The sequence below is a fragment of the Leptonychotes weddellii genome, chromosome 4 (assembly GCF_054177405.1).
Source record: "Leptonychotes weddellii isolate Sample4059 chromosome 4, ASM5417740v2, whole genome shotgun sequence".
Taxonomy (NCBI): Eukaryota; Metazoa; Chordata; class Mammalia; order Carnivora; family Phocidae; genus Leptonychotes; species Leptonychotes weddellii.
The window spans coordinates 117,864,898-117,881,138 of record NC_138372.1 but is presented as its reverse complement, the minus strand read 5'-3'; the positions used below and the strand labels follow the sequence as shown (position 1 = coordinate 117,881,138).

At 38.6% G+C, this 16,241-nt stretch overlaps 1 protein-coding gene across 5 annotated transcripts in view; it reads left to right on the top strand.

Annotated features, from left to right (window-relative positions):
• The window catches only part of JPH1 (junctophilin 1), an 81,718-nt gene extending 65,817 nt beyond the window's left edge, over window positions 1–15,901 (top strand). The window contains exons 4-6 of one of the 5 annotated variants that reach the window (XM_081816156.1): window positions 6,419–7,068; window positions 13,352–13,447; window positions 15,227–15,901. In XM_081816156.1, coding sequence (XP_081672282.1) covers window positions 6,419–7,068; window positions 13,352–13,432 — 731 coding nt within the window. In that variant the 3' untranslated portion in view covers window positions 13,433–13,447; window positions 15,227–15,901. Of the gene's footprint in view, window positions 1–6,418; window positions 7,069–13,351; window positions 13,448–13,619 lie in introns of all 5 variants that reach the window. The other 4 variants (XM_081816155.1, XM_081816153.1, XM_081816154.1 and 1 more) reach the window with 4 other exon arrangements.
• Window positions 15,902–16,241: the final 340 nt, after the last annotated feature.

Here is a 16,241-nt window from a genome sequence, read left to right as displayed (position 1 = left end):
TTTTCTCTTGCTGGTATGTGCCGGTCCCAGCACCAACAGAGAAGTCAGAAACAGGAAAATTATCACCTTTTGAATGACTGGCAGATGCCCCTTTTCCTTTAGGGCACTGAGATACCTTTCTTTGGGCCAGGAATTCATACTTTCAAAGAAAATTAGCCAAATTTAAAAGGGGTGGTAGCATTTGGGGGAGCTTACAAGTCCAGAAAGGAAATCGCAGTTGTTGACATATGATCTTATCCTGTTTGGATGGAAAGTGGGATAATACTGTTTGTTATGTTTTGGGCCCTGAACATAACCTATAATTATGGGTCTTTGGGAATTCTCATTTTTGGCTTAAAAGATTACATATACATGTTGTATTATATTTTATTTTAAGGATGCACAGAAGCTGTGTGATTTTTGGTTTTCAGCTGATATAGCTATTTTCACTTCAGTAAATTGGGATAATAATGCCTGCTTCCTAAGATTTTGGTGAAGCTTTAAATTGTGGAAAATACCTTGTATAAATAGCGGTCTCAGAACACTAAGTTACTACTCAGACCACCAAAGGAAGAGCAATTGAAAGTATAAGTAAGCAGTATGTATTTTAACTCTTAAGGATAATTGTTCTTCAGCTCCTCTGTAAATCTTCCAAGTTTGGGGTGAGGGGTGGGAGTAGGGGGCAGGAAGGAAAGTGAACAGATGCCAGTTTCTGTAAACAAATTGGTGGGGTGGTTTCTCCCTGTATTCTCAAGAGATGATGTTGTCAGCTCTTGCCCATTTGCAGAGAATAGGGCCACCTGCATTGTGTGACCTTGACTTGACCTCATGAGATGAAAGTGGCTGATAGGTGGAGTGGTGGCCAAAGGATATACGTGGCCTGCTTATAGGGGAGGAGCTGAGAGGTGAAGTGCCTACAGAGAGGGCGCTGCCTTGGAGTGCTGTCTGGGACAGCCCCAGGGTTTTCCCACTGCCTGGACCACTGACATTCATAAACTCAAGGCCTGTATCATCTTGTGCTGCATAGTCTGGGTCGTTACTCTTCACTCCTTCAAAAACTCCCACATAACGCTACAATGTACCATTTTTTTTTAATTTTTTTTAAATGTTTTATTTATTTATTCATGAAAGTCAGAGAGAGAGAGGCAGAGGCAGAGGGAGAAGCAGGCTCCCCGCCTAGCAGGGAGCCCGATGCGGGACTCGATCCCAGAACCCTGGGATCATGACCTGAGCCGAAGGCAGACGCTTAACCATCTGAGCCACCCAGGCGCCCCGTACCATTTTTTTTTTAATTGAAGTATACTTGACACACCAAATGTAACTTCGTTAAACTTTCTTATTTATTTATTTTAGAGAAAGTGAGTGGGAGCAGGGACAGGAAGGCCCAAGGGAGAGAGAATCTTAATCAGACTCTTTGCTGAGCATGGAGCCTGACGTGGGGCTCGGTCTCATGACCCTGAGATCATGACCTAAGCCGAAATCAAGAGCCAGACACTTGACTGGCTGAGCCACCCAGGTGCCCCTCCAGATGTTACTTTAGTTTCAGGTGTACAGTGTAGTGATTCCACAAGTTTGTACAGTTATGCTCTGCTCACTACAAGTGTAGCGACCATCTGTCACCCTATTACAATACCATTGACTGTATTCCCTATGCTGTACCTTTCATCCCCATGACTTACTCATTTCATAACTGGAAGCTTGTACCTTCCACTCACCTTCATCCATTTTGCCCATCCCTCCACCTCCCTCCCCTCTGGCAACCATCAGTTCTCCATATTTATGAATCTATTTCTGCTTTTTGTTTGTTTTGCTTTTTAGATCCTACATATAAATGAAATTATGTGGTATTTGTCTTTCTCTGACTTACTTCATTTGGATAATACCCTCTAGGTCCATCCATGTTGTCACAGATGGCAAAAATTGCCTTTTTCATTGCTGAGTAACACTTCGTTGTGTGTATATACATCTTTTTTGTCCATTCATCTATCAAGGGCACTTGGGTTGCTTTCCATATCTTGATTATTGTAAGTAATGCTGCAATAAACATAGGGGTACATAGATCTGTTCAGATTAGTATTGTCATTTTCTTTGGCTAAATACCCAATAATGGAATACTAGATAATATGCTATTGTTAATTTTTTGAGGAACCTCCATGCTGTTTTCCACAGTGGCTACACCAATTTACATTTCCACCAACAGTGCACAAAGGTTCCTTTTTCTCCATATCCTCGCCAGTACTTATTTCTCGTCTAATACCAGCCATTCTGACAGATGTAAAGTGATATCTCATTGTGGACTTGATTTGCATTTCCCTGATGATTAGTGATGCTTAGGATTTTTCCATGTGTCTGTGGGCCATCTGTATGCCTTCTTTGGGAAAATGTCTGTTCAGGTCCTCTGCCCATTTTTCAGTCAGATTGTGGGGTTTTTTTCGTGTTGAGTTGCATTAGTTCTTGCATAATGTTTTAGACATTAACCCCTTATTGGATATATCATTTGCAAATATCTTCTCCCACTTAGTAAGTTGCCTTTTTGATTTGTTGGTTTTTCTTTGCAAAAGCTCTTTATTTTGGTGTAGTCTCAGTAGTTTATTTTTGCTTTTGTTTCCCTTGCCTGAGGAGACATATCTAGAAAAATGTTGCTAGGGCTGCTGTCAAACAAGATTATTGCCTACGTTTTCTTCTAGGAGCTTTATGGTTTCAGGTCTCACATTTAGGTCTTTAATCCATTTTTATTTTTGTGTATGGTGTAAGAATTCTTTTGCATGTAGGTGTCCAGTTTTCCCAACAACCATTTATTGAAGGGACTGTCTTTTCCTTATTGTATATTCTTGCCTCCTTTGTCATAGTGTAATTGACCATATAAGCATGGATTTATTTCTCGGCTCTCTATTCTGTTCCATTGATCTATTTTTGTGCCAGTACAATACTATTTGGATTACTGTAGCTTTATAGTATATCTTGAAATCTGGGATTGTGATACCTCCAAGCTTTGTTTTTCTTTTTCAAGGCTGGTTTGGCTATAAAGGGTCTTTGGTAGTTCCATACAAATTTCAGGATTATTTTTGTTCTAGTTCTGTGAAAAATGCTATTGGTATTCTGATAGGGATTGTATTGAATCTGTAGATTGCTTTGGATAGAATGGGCATTTTAACAACATTAATTCTTTCAATCCATGAGCATGGAATGTCTTTCCATTTGTGGCATCTTCAATTTCTTCCATCAGTGTTTTTGGTGCAATTGTAAATGGGATTGTTTTCTTAATTTCTTTCTGCCACTTTGTTATTAGTGTATGGAAATACAACAGATTGCCATATATCAATTTTGTATCCTGCAACTTCCAAATTCATTTATTCTAATAGTTTCTTGGTGGAGTATTTAGGGTTTTCCTTTTTTAAATAAGATTTTATTTATTTTAGAGAGCTCGTGAGTGGGGGGAGGGGCAGAGGGAGAGAATCTTCAAGCAGACTCTCTGCTGAGTGCAGAGCCCAACACAGGGCTTGATCTCATGACCCATGAGATCATGACCTGAGCCAAAACCAAGAGCTGGACACTTAACCAACTGAGCCACCCAGGTTCCCCTAGGGTTTTCTATATATAGTATCTTGTCTTTTGCAAATAGTTTACTTTTTCCTTAATTTGTATGCCTTTATTTCTTTTTCTTGTCTAATTGCTGCAGCTAGAACTTCCAGAACTATGTTAAATAGAAGTGGCAAGAGTGGACATTCTTATCTTATTTCTGATGTTAGAGGAAAAGCTCTTAGTTTTTCACCACTGAATATGATGTTAGCTCTGGGCTTGTCATATGTGGCCTTTATTATGTTGAGGTATGTTCCCTCTAAACTCACTTTGTTGAGAACTTTTATCATGATTAAATGATGAGTTTTGTTAAATGCTTTTTATGCATCTATTGAGATGATCATATGCTTTTTATACTTCATTTTGTTAATGTAGTGTGTCACGTGGCTTGATTTGCAAACATTGAACCGTCCTTTGCATCCCCAAAATAAATCCCAGTTGATCATGGCGAATGATTCATTTCATGTATTGTTAAATGAGGTTTGCTGATATTTTATTGGGAACTTGCACCTGTGTGCATCAGAGCTATTGGACTGTAGTTTTTTTTTTATAATGTCTCTGGTTTTTGTATGAGGGTAATGCTGGCCTTGTAGAATAAATTTGGAAGCTTTACTTCCTCTTCTGTTTTTTGGAATAATTTGAGGAGACTAGGTATTAACTCTTCTTTAAATGTTTGATAGAATTCACCTGTGAATCCATCTGGTCCTGGACTTCTATTTGTTGGGAGTTTTTGATTACCAATTCAATTTCATTACTAGTAATTGATATGTTCAGATTTTTCTATTTTTTCCTGATTCAGTTTTGGAAGACTGTTTTTAGGAATTTATTCATTTCTTCTAGATTATCCAATTTGTTGGCATATAATTTTTGTAGTAGTCTCTTTTGTATTTCTATGGTGCTGGCTGTTTTCCTTTGTTTCTGATTTTATTTTGCCATTTTTCTTAATGAGTCTGGCTAAATGTCAATTTTGTTTCATTTTTTTCTATTGTGTTTTTACTCTATATTTCCTTTATTTTTGCTCTAATCTTTATTATTTCCTTCCTTCTACCAACTTTGAGCTTTTTCCCTTTTTTTCTAGTTCCTGTAGGTATAAGGTTAGATTGAGTTTTTCTTGAGGTACACCTGTATTTGCTGTACATTTCCCTCATAGATGTCCCTTTAGGGCATCCCAAAGATCTGGATCACTGTGTTTTTATTTTTGTTTGTTGAGTAGCATGTTGTTTAGTCTCCACATGTGTTTTTTTCCAGTTTTTTTTTTTTCTTATAATTGATTTCTAGTTTCAAACTGTTGTGGTCAGAAATGATGCATGATAGGATTTCAGTCTTCTTAAATTTATTGAGACTTGTTTTGTGGCCTAGCATGTGATCTAGCCTAGAGAATGTACCATGTGCACTTGAAAAGAATGTATATTCTGCTGGGTTTGGATGGGATGTTCTGTATATAATCTGTTAAGTCCATCTGGTCTAATGTATCATTCAAAGGCACTGCTCCCTTCTAAAGGGAGAAAATGACAGTAATCTAATAATAGTAGGAGACTTTAACACCCACTTACATCAATGGGTAGATCATCCAGGCAGAAAATAACTATCTGTTAATATTTGCTTTATGTATTTAGGTATTCCAGTGTTGGATGCATAGATCTTTACAGTTAGATTTTTAGATCCTCTTGTTGGATTGATCCCTTTATCATTACGTAAAGCCCTTCGTTGTGTCTTTAAGTCTATTTTGTCTGATATAAGTATTGCTTCCCCAGCTTTTTTATAAGTACATATCTGTCATTAATTATTTTAAAAGTAAATGGTCTAAATGCTCCAGTTGAAAGACATAGAATGAAGGAATGGAGAGAAAACAAGACCTATCTATATATGCCAACAAGAGACTCACTTCAGACCTAAGGAGAGAGACTGAAAATGAAGGGGTAGGAAAAGATACTCCATGCCAATGAAAACAAAAAAAAGTCCATGTAGCAACACTTATATCAGGGCCCCTTTCTTTAAATGCAAATTTTTCCATTTAGAAAAATAACATGTTTGTTATAAACAATCCTAAAGTATTTAGAAAAAGAAAAAAAAAATCCAGGGACTAGTGTGTCAAAAGACAACTGCCTTGTCATGACTTTGATGCTTGCAGAAGCTGTTGAAGGACTCCAGGAGGTTTAAATGATATTTTGATGGGGCACCTGGGTGGCTCAAGGAGTTAAGCATCTGCCTTCAGCTCAGGTCCTGGGCTCAAGCCCCACATCAGGCTCCCTGCTCAGTGGGAAGTCTTTTTCTCCCTCTGCCCCTTCCCCCAACTCTCAAATAAATCTTTAAAAAAAAATAAAAAATGATCCTTTGATGAAGTAGCATTACAAATGTCATCTGCAGGTTCTATTCTTACTTACACAGTAGATGCTCTGTTAAGTGTTAATTTATTAAGTAATTTAAATATTTTAATCTACTAAACATACAAGAGTCAGCTTGAGTGTGTACTTTGTGTTTTAGGTACTCTACAAAATTTGAATATGTAGCTTAATTATGGTGTTATCACCAGTGCTCCATCAACATGAATTTCACCTCAGTGTTCTGCAAGCAGGCAGGAATGATGCAATTATTAGGAAGTCAGAACTGTTTAACCTTTATGGCTATCAAAATAGCATAAATAATGGTAAATATTAACTTTTTCTGCAACAAATAATCTTTTCCCCTCAGAAATGAGGTGTGCTTATGTTTAATCCAAGCCTTGGCAATATTTTTAAAAGAAAAAAAAAAAGGAATGGCTAATCTGACGTAGCAAAAATGCATATAGATAGCCAGAAGGAACAAGCCTTTATGCCTTATTTTTTTTATTACCTTCCTTCTGTTGTCAATTTTTCCCCAGGCCCAGATTATATCAAACAGAGATTTCAGGAAGGTGTAGATGCTAAAGAAAATCCAGAAGAAAAAGTACCGGAAAAGCCACCTACACCAAAGGAATCTCCTCATTTTTATCGCAAAGGCACGACACCCCCCAGGTCTCCTGAAGCAAGTCCCAAACAAAGCCACTCTGCCCAGCCCTCCTCCCCAAAACCCACAAAGAAGCAGAACCCCAGCTCAGGGGCAAGACTCAACCAAGACAAACGGAGTGTGGCTGATGAGCAGGTGACAGCCATCATCAATAAGCCTTTGATGTCAAAGGCTCCCACAAAGGAGGTGGGAGCCATGGTGCCCACGTCCAAGTACTCTGGCCGCCACCACATCCCCAACCCCAGTAATGGGGAACTGCATTCTCAGTACCACGGCTACTATGTGAAACTGAACGCCCCCCAGCACCCCCCAGAAGACGTGGAGGAAGAGGAAGGATCAAGCCCGTCTTCCTCAGCGCTGGTGCACAAGCCAGCACCCAACAAATGGAGTCCCCCTAAATCTGTGACAAAACCAGTTGCCAAAGAAAGCAAAGCTGAGCCAAAAGCTAAGAAGTCTGAACTTGCTATACCAAAGAATCCAGCAAGCAACGATTCATGCCCTTCTTTGGAAAAAGAAGCCAATTCAGTAAGTTGTGCACGATGTGTTTTTTTGCTTCCTTTTGGTTCCTTCAGGTAGCAGTGTAGGGTGACTTGCATCTTGATGACAGCTTGTCTGGCAAAAGTCCTGACGAGCATAGGACTACGTAGGATAGAGCTTAGCACATTTGTAGCCTGAGACAGCAAAGAGCTCCTGGGGCAGAAATTTGTCCCTGTCCCCTCAGTCACCCATCTTAAACATCATTCAGGTAGCCAGCTTGTTACTGAATCATGTGTTAGCAAGCCTTTCCCCACACTTCTTGGTAAGTTTTGTGGTAGCTTAGTTTGAGCTGCTATGACAAAAATGCCATAAACTGGGTGGCTTAAACAACAAAATTTCTGCTTTCTTCTAATTCTGGAGGCTGGGAGTCCCAAGATCAAGGTGCCACAGACTTGATGTCTGGTGAGAACCCAATTCCTGGTTCATAGGCCTTCTTGCTGTACCCTCCCAGGGCTGAGAGAAACAGCACACTCTCTCATGTCTCCTACAAGGGCACTAATCCCCTCATGAGGGCTCCACCCTCATGACCCAGGGCCCCCCTCCAAATACCATCACACTGGGGATTAGGGTTTCAACATATGAATTTTGGAGGAGCACATGTAGCTAACTCTCTGATTGATTGCCTAGAAAGGAATCGTGGGCACTGACAAGGGCCGGGTCCTCTCACAGCCCTAGCTGGGAAAAGAGTTCCACCACCAGTTGCTAGGTTCTTAGCCATGCTCTTGAGCCTCACAAAAGACATAAAGGAATGGATAGAAAACAAGACTTATTTATGTCTGTGTGCCTAGAAGAGACTCACTTCAGACCCAAAAAGACAGACTAAAAGTGAAGGAGAAGGAAAAGATACTCCAGTCAGCATCTTTAGACAAAAGAACATTTTTTGTAGCTATTGTGAATTATTCTCCTAAATAGTTTGGATTTTACTCAATTAGGCTTTGCCACTAGAACATTGTTTTTCTTTTCAACTGTTTAAAATTACTTTGGTCTTCTAACTTCTCAGTATAAGTGCTTCTAAAAGTTTAGTTTTCTGGTAAATGCTAGTTTTATATTCAATTAGTCTTGAGCATTTAAGGGTTTTAATTAGTCAACCAGAACACTATTTGTTATTGATAAGTGTCATTTGATGAGCATGTAGAGATTTGAATAACATATGGAATTAATACTTTATCAAATTCTATAGAATTTATAAAATCCTGAAGCTAAGTAATTATTAATAAAAAATTGACCAACTGATCTGTTGACCTAGTCACATGTTTTTGGAACAGAGGTGTTGCATGTTAAATGTAGCTTAGGGAAGAAGCCACAGCTGACCCAATATTTACTAATTTCTGAGACATTTGCATAAAGGTGCAGATTGAGAGTTGTATTATATTCTTGTTGACCAACTTAAACTGAACAGACAAAAGAAAAAAACAGGTTTGAACAGTAACAACGTTAAACAATTGAAATGCATCTTTTTTTATTAACTTAAATTTGCTGTTTCTTAGGTTTATTTTGCTAACATTTACAAACACTGGTTCTCATCTTTTTTATCATCTACGTCTAAATTAATCAGATTAACTACGTTAACTTCCTGAGAGTCATCCTCCATGGGGATAAATGGTTTTTAAGACAAACGAAGTTGACTAGTTTGCCTGATTTACAAGGGTGAAATTCAAACAATGCAAGGCCATATAGTTTCTACCTTGCGGTATCCAGTAGTGGGGTTCAGTTGACCTCTAGAACTGCCTAAGAGGAAGTGAATGGCCCAGTGTCCTACACACAGTCTGTGAAATGTTACTACTGTGTGATAAATTCACAGCCTCCTTATTTAGGAAAAGTATCTTTTTTACTTATGTGCAGAACCATCTGATTCTTGGAGGTAGCCAAGCATCCTGCAGCCTGGTAGGCTGGTCTCTAGGGCTCCCTTCCACATCCCAGGAGAAAGGAGGCCTAGCCCTCTGCAGCCTCTGTGCATGACAGGAACCGGAAGTCAAGATTGCCTTGGCACCGGGACGCCTGGGTGGCTCAGATGGTTAAGCGTCTGCCTTCAGCTCAGGTCATGATCCCAGGGTCCTGGGATCGGGTCCCGCATCGGGCTCTCTGCTCCTTGGGAGCCTGCTTCTCCCTCTGCCTCTCTCTGTCTCTCATGAATAAATAAATAAAATCTTAAAAAAAAAAAATCCACTGACCTTAAATGAGGCTTTATTAAAAAAAAAAAAAAAGATTGCCTTGGCACCTTCATGTGAAGATTTTAACAGTTAACCTTCTTTTCCTGATCATAACACAAAACTGCCTTTCACACTCCTGACGACTGTTTTCTTGACAGTTTAGAAGTGATAAAATGATCATGAAGGTAGCTAATGAACCACCTTTAAAACTAAGGAGTACTGCGTACAATTTTGAGATAGACACTGTGTAAGTTAGAGGTTTATAAATAACTTGAAAACTCAAAGGAATATTCACAACGAAGCACACACTGGAGGGAAAAACCAGACTGAAGCGGTGTTCGTTGTGGGCAACCGAGACATCTAGTATGAGTCAGAATCGTCATTTTTCGGGTTGTTGAATACACTGGGATCTGGAATTTTAGTCACCAGCTTATTGACTGAGACAGGATACGCTGGTGGCTAAGGCTGTGGACTCTGGTGCCAGACTTCCTAGGTTCAAATCCCAGTTGTGTTGCTTCTCAGTTGTGTGACCGTGGGCAAGTTTCCTACCTGCTCTGTGAGTTGTTTTCCTCATCTCTACCTATATCATGGGGCTGTTTTGAAGGTTAAATGAGTTAGTACTTACACAGCTCTGAGCACAGTGCATAGCACATGGTAAGTGCTCAAAAAGCAGTGGCCATTATTGTCCCAATACTGTAGTCGTTGAAGCATAAAATAGTTCATAAATATTCCAGTAGATTTTGACCCATCCTCAGGACCACCCTGGATAGCCATCTCCTAGAAAAACAGAAAACCTTCTGAGACACAGGCTAATACTTAGCAAATTTAACTACTTGATATAAGCAGTAAGAGATGGGGGGCTATGCCACGGATTACGCTATAACCTTCTTGAGAAACGTTGGACTCCTGTGGGCCATGGTTGCACACAGACTGATATTCCATGGAAACACATTCTGTGCGGTACCCGCCTCTTTGTAGGATTTTGCAGCATGGGTAGGATCCAGGAGAGACCTCATTACAGCCTGATCATCAAACAGACTAGCAAGGAGTCTTCTAATTCGCAATCTTGACTCCTTCTGAGAACTGCCTGCACTTTTTCTTAGCCATTACTCTCTTCCAGTTCTATTTGGAAATTAAGGCATCCCTGTCACGTCAATTTTGAACCAAGTACACACACACTAAAACCCTACAAACAGTAAATACATATAAACTTGCCTATTTATACTAAATTCAATTTTTTTTCTTTTCATGTTTTTAGAGAAATTTTAGATTTAACAGACTATAGTAACTCTTCAGAAGATTCCTCAGTTTTAAATGAGTAATAGTCTTTTGAAGAAAAGATACATTTCTTGAGTTAGAACTTCATATTTCCATATTTCCCCACACTTTATTTTCTAACTGCCTAAAAGTTCTTCCAATCCAGATTTGCACTTTGCCCTGCTACAGCTCCTTTTATTACACCTGTCTCAGTCAGTCTTGAAAAGCAAGACTGATTTTTTTTTTCATTCTGCTATTTTAAGCTACAACTGGCTACCACAGTCATGTTTATGAGACTTCATCTTAAAGCTTTCCACCCTGTGTCCAGCCTAGGTACCTGAAGAACACCGAGGTCACGTCTTGAGATCTGCCTATTAAACATAGCATCCCAGAACTTATTTGCCACCTGATTGCTGTTTGAATTTTTTATTGCTGCCTTATCCTCATCTGCACTGAATCATCTTTAAAAAAAGCTTTATAAATGGAGTTGTACAGTTGGATAAATATATATACATGTCTATATATTTATATATAAATATGTACATGTATACATATATATATATATCTCCATCCAGAAATGCTAATGAATTCAAAAAGTTAGATAAACTCATAGAACCTTGTAAGGATTTATGAAATGGGAGTTAAAAGTCCAGACACAGCTTAGACTTTTGAAGTTAGATTCACTGAAGGCACTTTCTCTGTTTTTCTACTTTTCCTTGGTCCACTATAAGACACTGAACTCTACATTGTGTTGTTCTGACCTCATATACTTTTCCTCATCTTTAATATCACTGTCTTCAGGAATTATGAATTAAATCCACTGGCCCAAAAGAGTTACATGAATCCAAACTTAATATATTCATGAGCAAAATCTAATCAAAGTTTGTGATAGTATTAGCATTTCCTTAATCTCCATGCTGAGTTATGTTGAAAGATTTCAGTTATTTTCTGAGTTATGTTTCCTACACTAGACATTTTAAGTTAATCATTGTTGAAGAGTTACATAGATTTGAACCCTCCTAGTACCTTAGAATACAACTATTCTAAAAGAACAATTGGTCCTATCAAGATTTGATTGGTTTTCTGCTACCACGAAATCAGAGGATATAGATGAAAATGCCATTTTCAAGAACTTGATTAGAAATTATTATTTTTAAACTAAGGCCTATAGCTATACAGGGATATAGGGGGAAAAAAAAACAGCTCTGAAGTAGACAAAGTTTAATTTTAGTTTTGTAATTTGCTTAAACTGGATGAGTAACCTTGGGCAAGACTTACCTTCTCGGAGCTCTGTAACTTGTAATCACCTGTGAAGAAGAAATCATATACCCAACAATACTTATTATTAGCCCACTGCCTGGCATATAAAGACCTGCAATAAATGTGCTTTTTCCTCCCCTTTACTTGGGGTTTAGGAACTAGGGTTTTTCTTCTTCCTAGTAGTCCCCATCTCAAGGATACCCATTTTTACTTCCTTTTCTCCCCCACTCTGATTTTACTAATCACCTTGTTCTTCATTTAAGGCAGTGAATTAATAAGGTCAACAACCACATCTACAACACCTGGAAAAATACCAGAAGATAGCGGGTGTTCATAATGAAAACCTGGATGAATTGGGTGACCCATATGTGCCGGGTGCACGGCGGTGAACAAAGCACAGCTCCCACCACCATGGAACTCAGTCTAGGGCAAAGACGGAGATTAACAAGAAGTGACAAAGTGCGAAGTGTTATGAGAAACGAAAACCAGGACACTCTGACCCCTGCCAGGGAGGTTGTGGCCCCAGCTGGGGAGGAGACCTCCTATAAGGATGTGACCCAAGCTCTATATCTTGCAACATGAGCACTGGACCAATTGCAATTCCAGTCTTTCTTACCTCCCCGCCCCCCCTCCAAAAATCACACCAGTACCACATTTGAGGACTCTGTTATCCTGTTTCAATGTAGCCTCATTCAGTATTCAAATCTAGTACAACTGTTTCCTCATCTGTAAAATAACAATTAAAATACCCCACCCACCTCATAAGGCCAGTTTAGAACACAGTTAATATTAAAAAATTAGACACTATTTTAATAGTAAATACCAAGATCAGGTCTCTGTAATAAAGATGGTCAAGCATGAGCAGCTCTTGAACAATGGGTCAATAAGGTTGGCTTTTTAAACAAGTAAAGAAAGTTTGGATACCTTGGCTAGCTGGTATTTATTACAGCCGTATTTATCAAAATAGGATTCTGCAGTTTAATAGAACTTGATTTCTGAAACGTGGTGGCTGTGAGCAAAGAAGTGAAGAATTAAGACCTGTAAGATAATTTCTGCAAGTGTTTAACTTCCCGCTTGCAATTTTTACTTTAAGGATGGGGTGGTATCCAAAACTCTGACCAGGAAAAGCAAGAGTCCTAAATTTTTCCTGAGAGGCCTCAGTACCCCTAAAGATTTTAGTCTTACTTTCTAATTGCCTTCATGAGGAAATAATTCATCTAAATTACACCTTAACAAAAAGTGTGCGTATCCACTCTCCATTAGTCCCTCACCCCATTATGGCGAACTCTCACCCAGACTGCTGTTGTCAGATGTTCTGAGGTGAATGAACTAGATTGTTAGTCATTTTTTTTTTTTTTTAGATTTAATCAGGACTGGATTCATTTCATAGTGAAAGTGCGGAGACGGCTGCACCTAAATACGGCATTGCTATTTTTAGTTTATACCTTTTGGAGCTGCTGTCATTCACTGCAACGGGGTTGAAGTTTTTATTTATTTATGTATTTATTTGTTTATTTTTTGGGGGTAATTGATTTTATGAGCTAGCTTACATGTGGATATTAATATGGAAACATTATGCTTGTTTTGTTCTGTTTCATTTCCAGGGCCCTAATTCAGTCATGATTGTCCTCGTCATGCTGTTGAATATCGGGTTGGCCATTCTTTTTGTTCACTTTCTAACTTGATTGGAATTAGGAAAGGTAAGAATAGCCTTAATTTCTATATAAAATCACCATCTATAACATTCTTTTCCCATTATTTCAATTTACTTTTTTTTTAAACAACTGCATATTGTCCTTCACTTTAATTTTGGCTGTGCCTGAATGTGATTCAACATAGTTACTTAATGCTGTAACTGTTTTGACCCTTCAGTGAAGTTATGACAACTAGCGGTGTTAGCCCACAGTTCTCTGCCGTGGCATCATCAGCCCTTTAAATGGCACACCCCAGTCAGACTCAGACTCAGGGAAGGAGGCTTGGAATTAGGATGGGATCGCGAAAGAGATGAAACTTGGAAAATTCAGCCAGAGGACCTGTTCGGTCCCCCTGGGAATGCTTGGTGGCTTTGGGGTCCTCTGGGAGCTGAAGCAAGCAGCCGTGTTGGAGAGCAAAACTTAATAATCATTCTCTCTTAAAATCTGCTGAAGCAGCCCCCCTCCGGCGAAGTTCTTGGCATTGGCTACTCCATCTGTCCTAGCAGAGTGTGACTAAACTGGAAATGTATGGAGCTGCACTTTTTTTTTTTTTTCCTGATGGAAGTCAACAGCTGCCTTACTATTTTACCATCTGACGTTTTTAGTAGGGAGCTGGGAAAACAAACGACTGCCCGAAGAATGCGGTCGGAGGATTGTGTTGCTGCGGCCATGGTTCCAACATTCACTCCTATCTCATTAGAAGAAATAGGTAGCAGCATCACTCACCAGTCTTACGCCATGACCTGCTGCTTTCACATCTCCTGGAATGTTCTGGGAGAGAACGTTTCGTTTGCTTGTGCACGCCTCTGTTCATTCTTGCTGTTTATTGAAGTAGGATGTATAGCCCTCTACAATGTGTGGTCCTGGCTGGAGGAAACACACTTGTTGCATCTCAAGGAAAAGAAACAACAACATTCTAGAGAAGATGTGTTCGTTGCGATAGCAATACATCATTTTTTTTTTCATGCCGTTTAGTCTTCCTAAACCTGTAACAGGCTGTTTAAAATTTAGCAGTGATGAAGGCATTATACCTTCCTAAGAAATAATTTTAAATAGTTTTAATTATGCCCTTAGGAGGTGCTAAATTTTAAAAGCTGAAAGACAACAGAATTCTAAGAAGTGTAGTCAAAACGTTGCATGGATTGCAGTAATCAGTGTTTAAAGGATTCAGTTTCATTGCTGACGTACTTTACAACCAAATAAAATCTTGTCAGTGACTATGTTAATTCCCATGAAAGTTAAGCAAGATGCTATTAATAACTGCTCTGGTCTTTTTTTTTTTTTCTTCCAACTTAAATTTTTGTTGAATACATTCAGGTAGAGCGTAAAGCTTTGTTAAACCTCTGCTTCTCAATTTTACGCCTTTACGTGTGTTTCAAAGTCCTTTCGTAATTTTATTTCACATTTTAAAGGCTTAGACGTTTTTATTTAAATATTTGTCTTTTGCAGTCCTTTGTTATTCTGACATCTGATTTTTTTTTTTTTGCTGTTTTATAATTCATCCTTTATTACTCAGAAGCATGCTTATTACTTAGAGACACTACGTGGTCTTTATAAAGATAATTATTTAAAAAGAAATCAGGGGAGGAAAGGTATCTTAAATCTCTCTAAGACATTACATTGTGGAGAAGGAGCTAGCTATTCCTAAATATTTTCATGATCTGCATGGTTTAATCAGATTCTTGCTACCTTTTCAATGCAGAAGAGACCACTCACGTGTTAGCACAGGTGTGGACTGAATGCTTTGTCACCTGCAAGGTAGTAACCCAGTGATGTTTTTTGCAGAAGTGCAATATGTTGAGAATCCTGGGTGTGACCAATATGGAATAAAGAAGAAAGCAGAAAGAGAGCAAATGAAAATTACAACTTGTATATTTATTTATTTTTTACATTTTGCTTTGACTTTTAAATTTAGGAAGTACGTTTTTAGCCAAGAAACGTTTGAGCTCCTGTGTCAGTCTCCGTACTCTCACTGCGCCTTCCTAACCCCATAGCTCTTGATGCTGGGAAAGCGGATTTTTTTTAAAAAAATAAAATATTTAATCTTACTAAGTGTTTATTTAAAACGTGTAATGCTTTGGAAATAATGGGTAACAGATAACTAAAGGATATGTTTATAAAGTGAGCATGTTGTTTCCATTTATAAATATATGTATGATTTATAAGCTTTTTTAAAAACAAAGCTCAAATTGTTGGTATTTTTCTAAAATGTGCACAGCTGTATTTTACATGAAAGGCTCTTTCTAATGGGTTGTTATACTGTGCTCTACATTTTGGACAGCACATGAAGTCTGCCAATGTACTTAATAAAACATGACCTTGTTTATTTAAAGTTTCTTGCTGTGAAAAAGAACTCCCTACCTGTGAGTTCCTTTATTTATAATCCTCGAAACCAAAATGTATAATGTACAGTTTTCACAACTGTATCCGCTCTAATAAAAAGAGAAAGTTGGTTATTAAGTGTGTTTCCTTTGTGAGTCAATTACTGTCTTGAGTTATGTGGAATTTGGGGGTTGGTGGGTTGTATTAAGAGAAAGATCTGCTGACAAACTGACAAAAATGGGGTACAAAATGCTCAAAGCAGCCACAGGGGAGAAGGCAGTTGCACCATTATTTCTTTCTACGTTTCTTTCATCCTGGGCTTTCCAACCAATTTTGTAAAATAAGATTCATTTTCCTGCTTAGTGCCTTCATTAATTGGATTAGTTCCTTAGCCAGGGTTTTAAGTCTGCCCCTGTTGTTAAGGAAAACTCAAAGTTGGAGTAAATCCCCCTCCTGCACGGGTACTTTTCAAGAAATT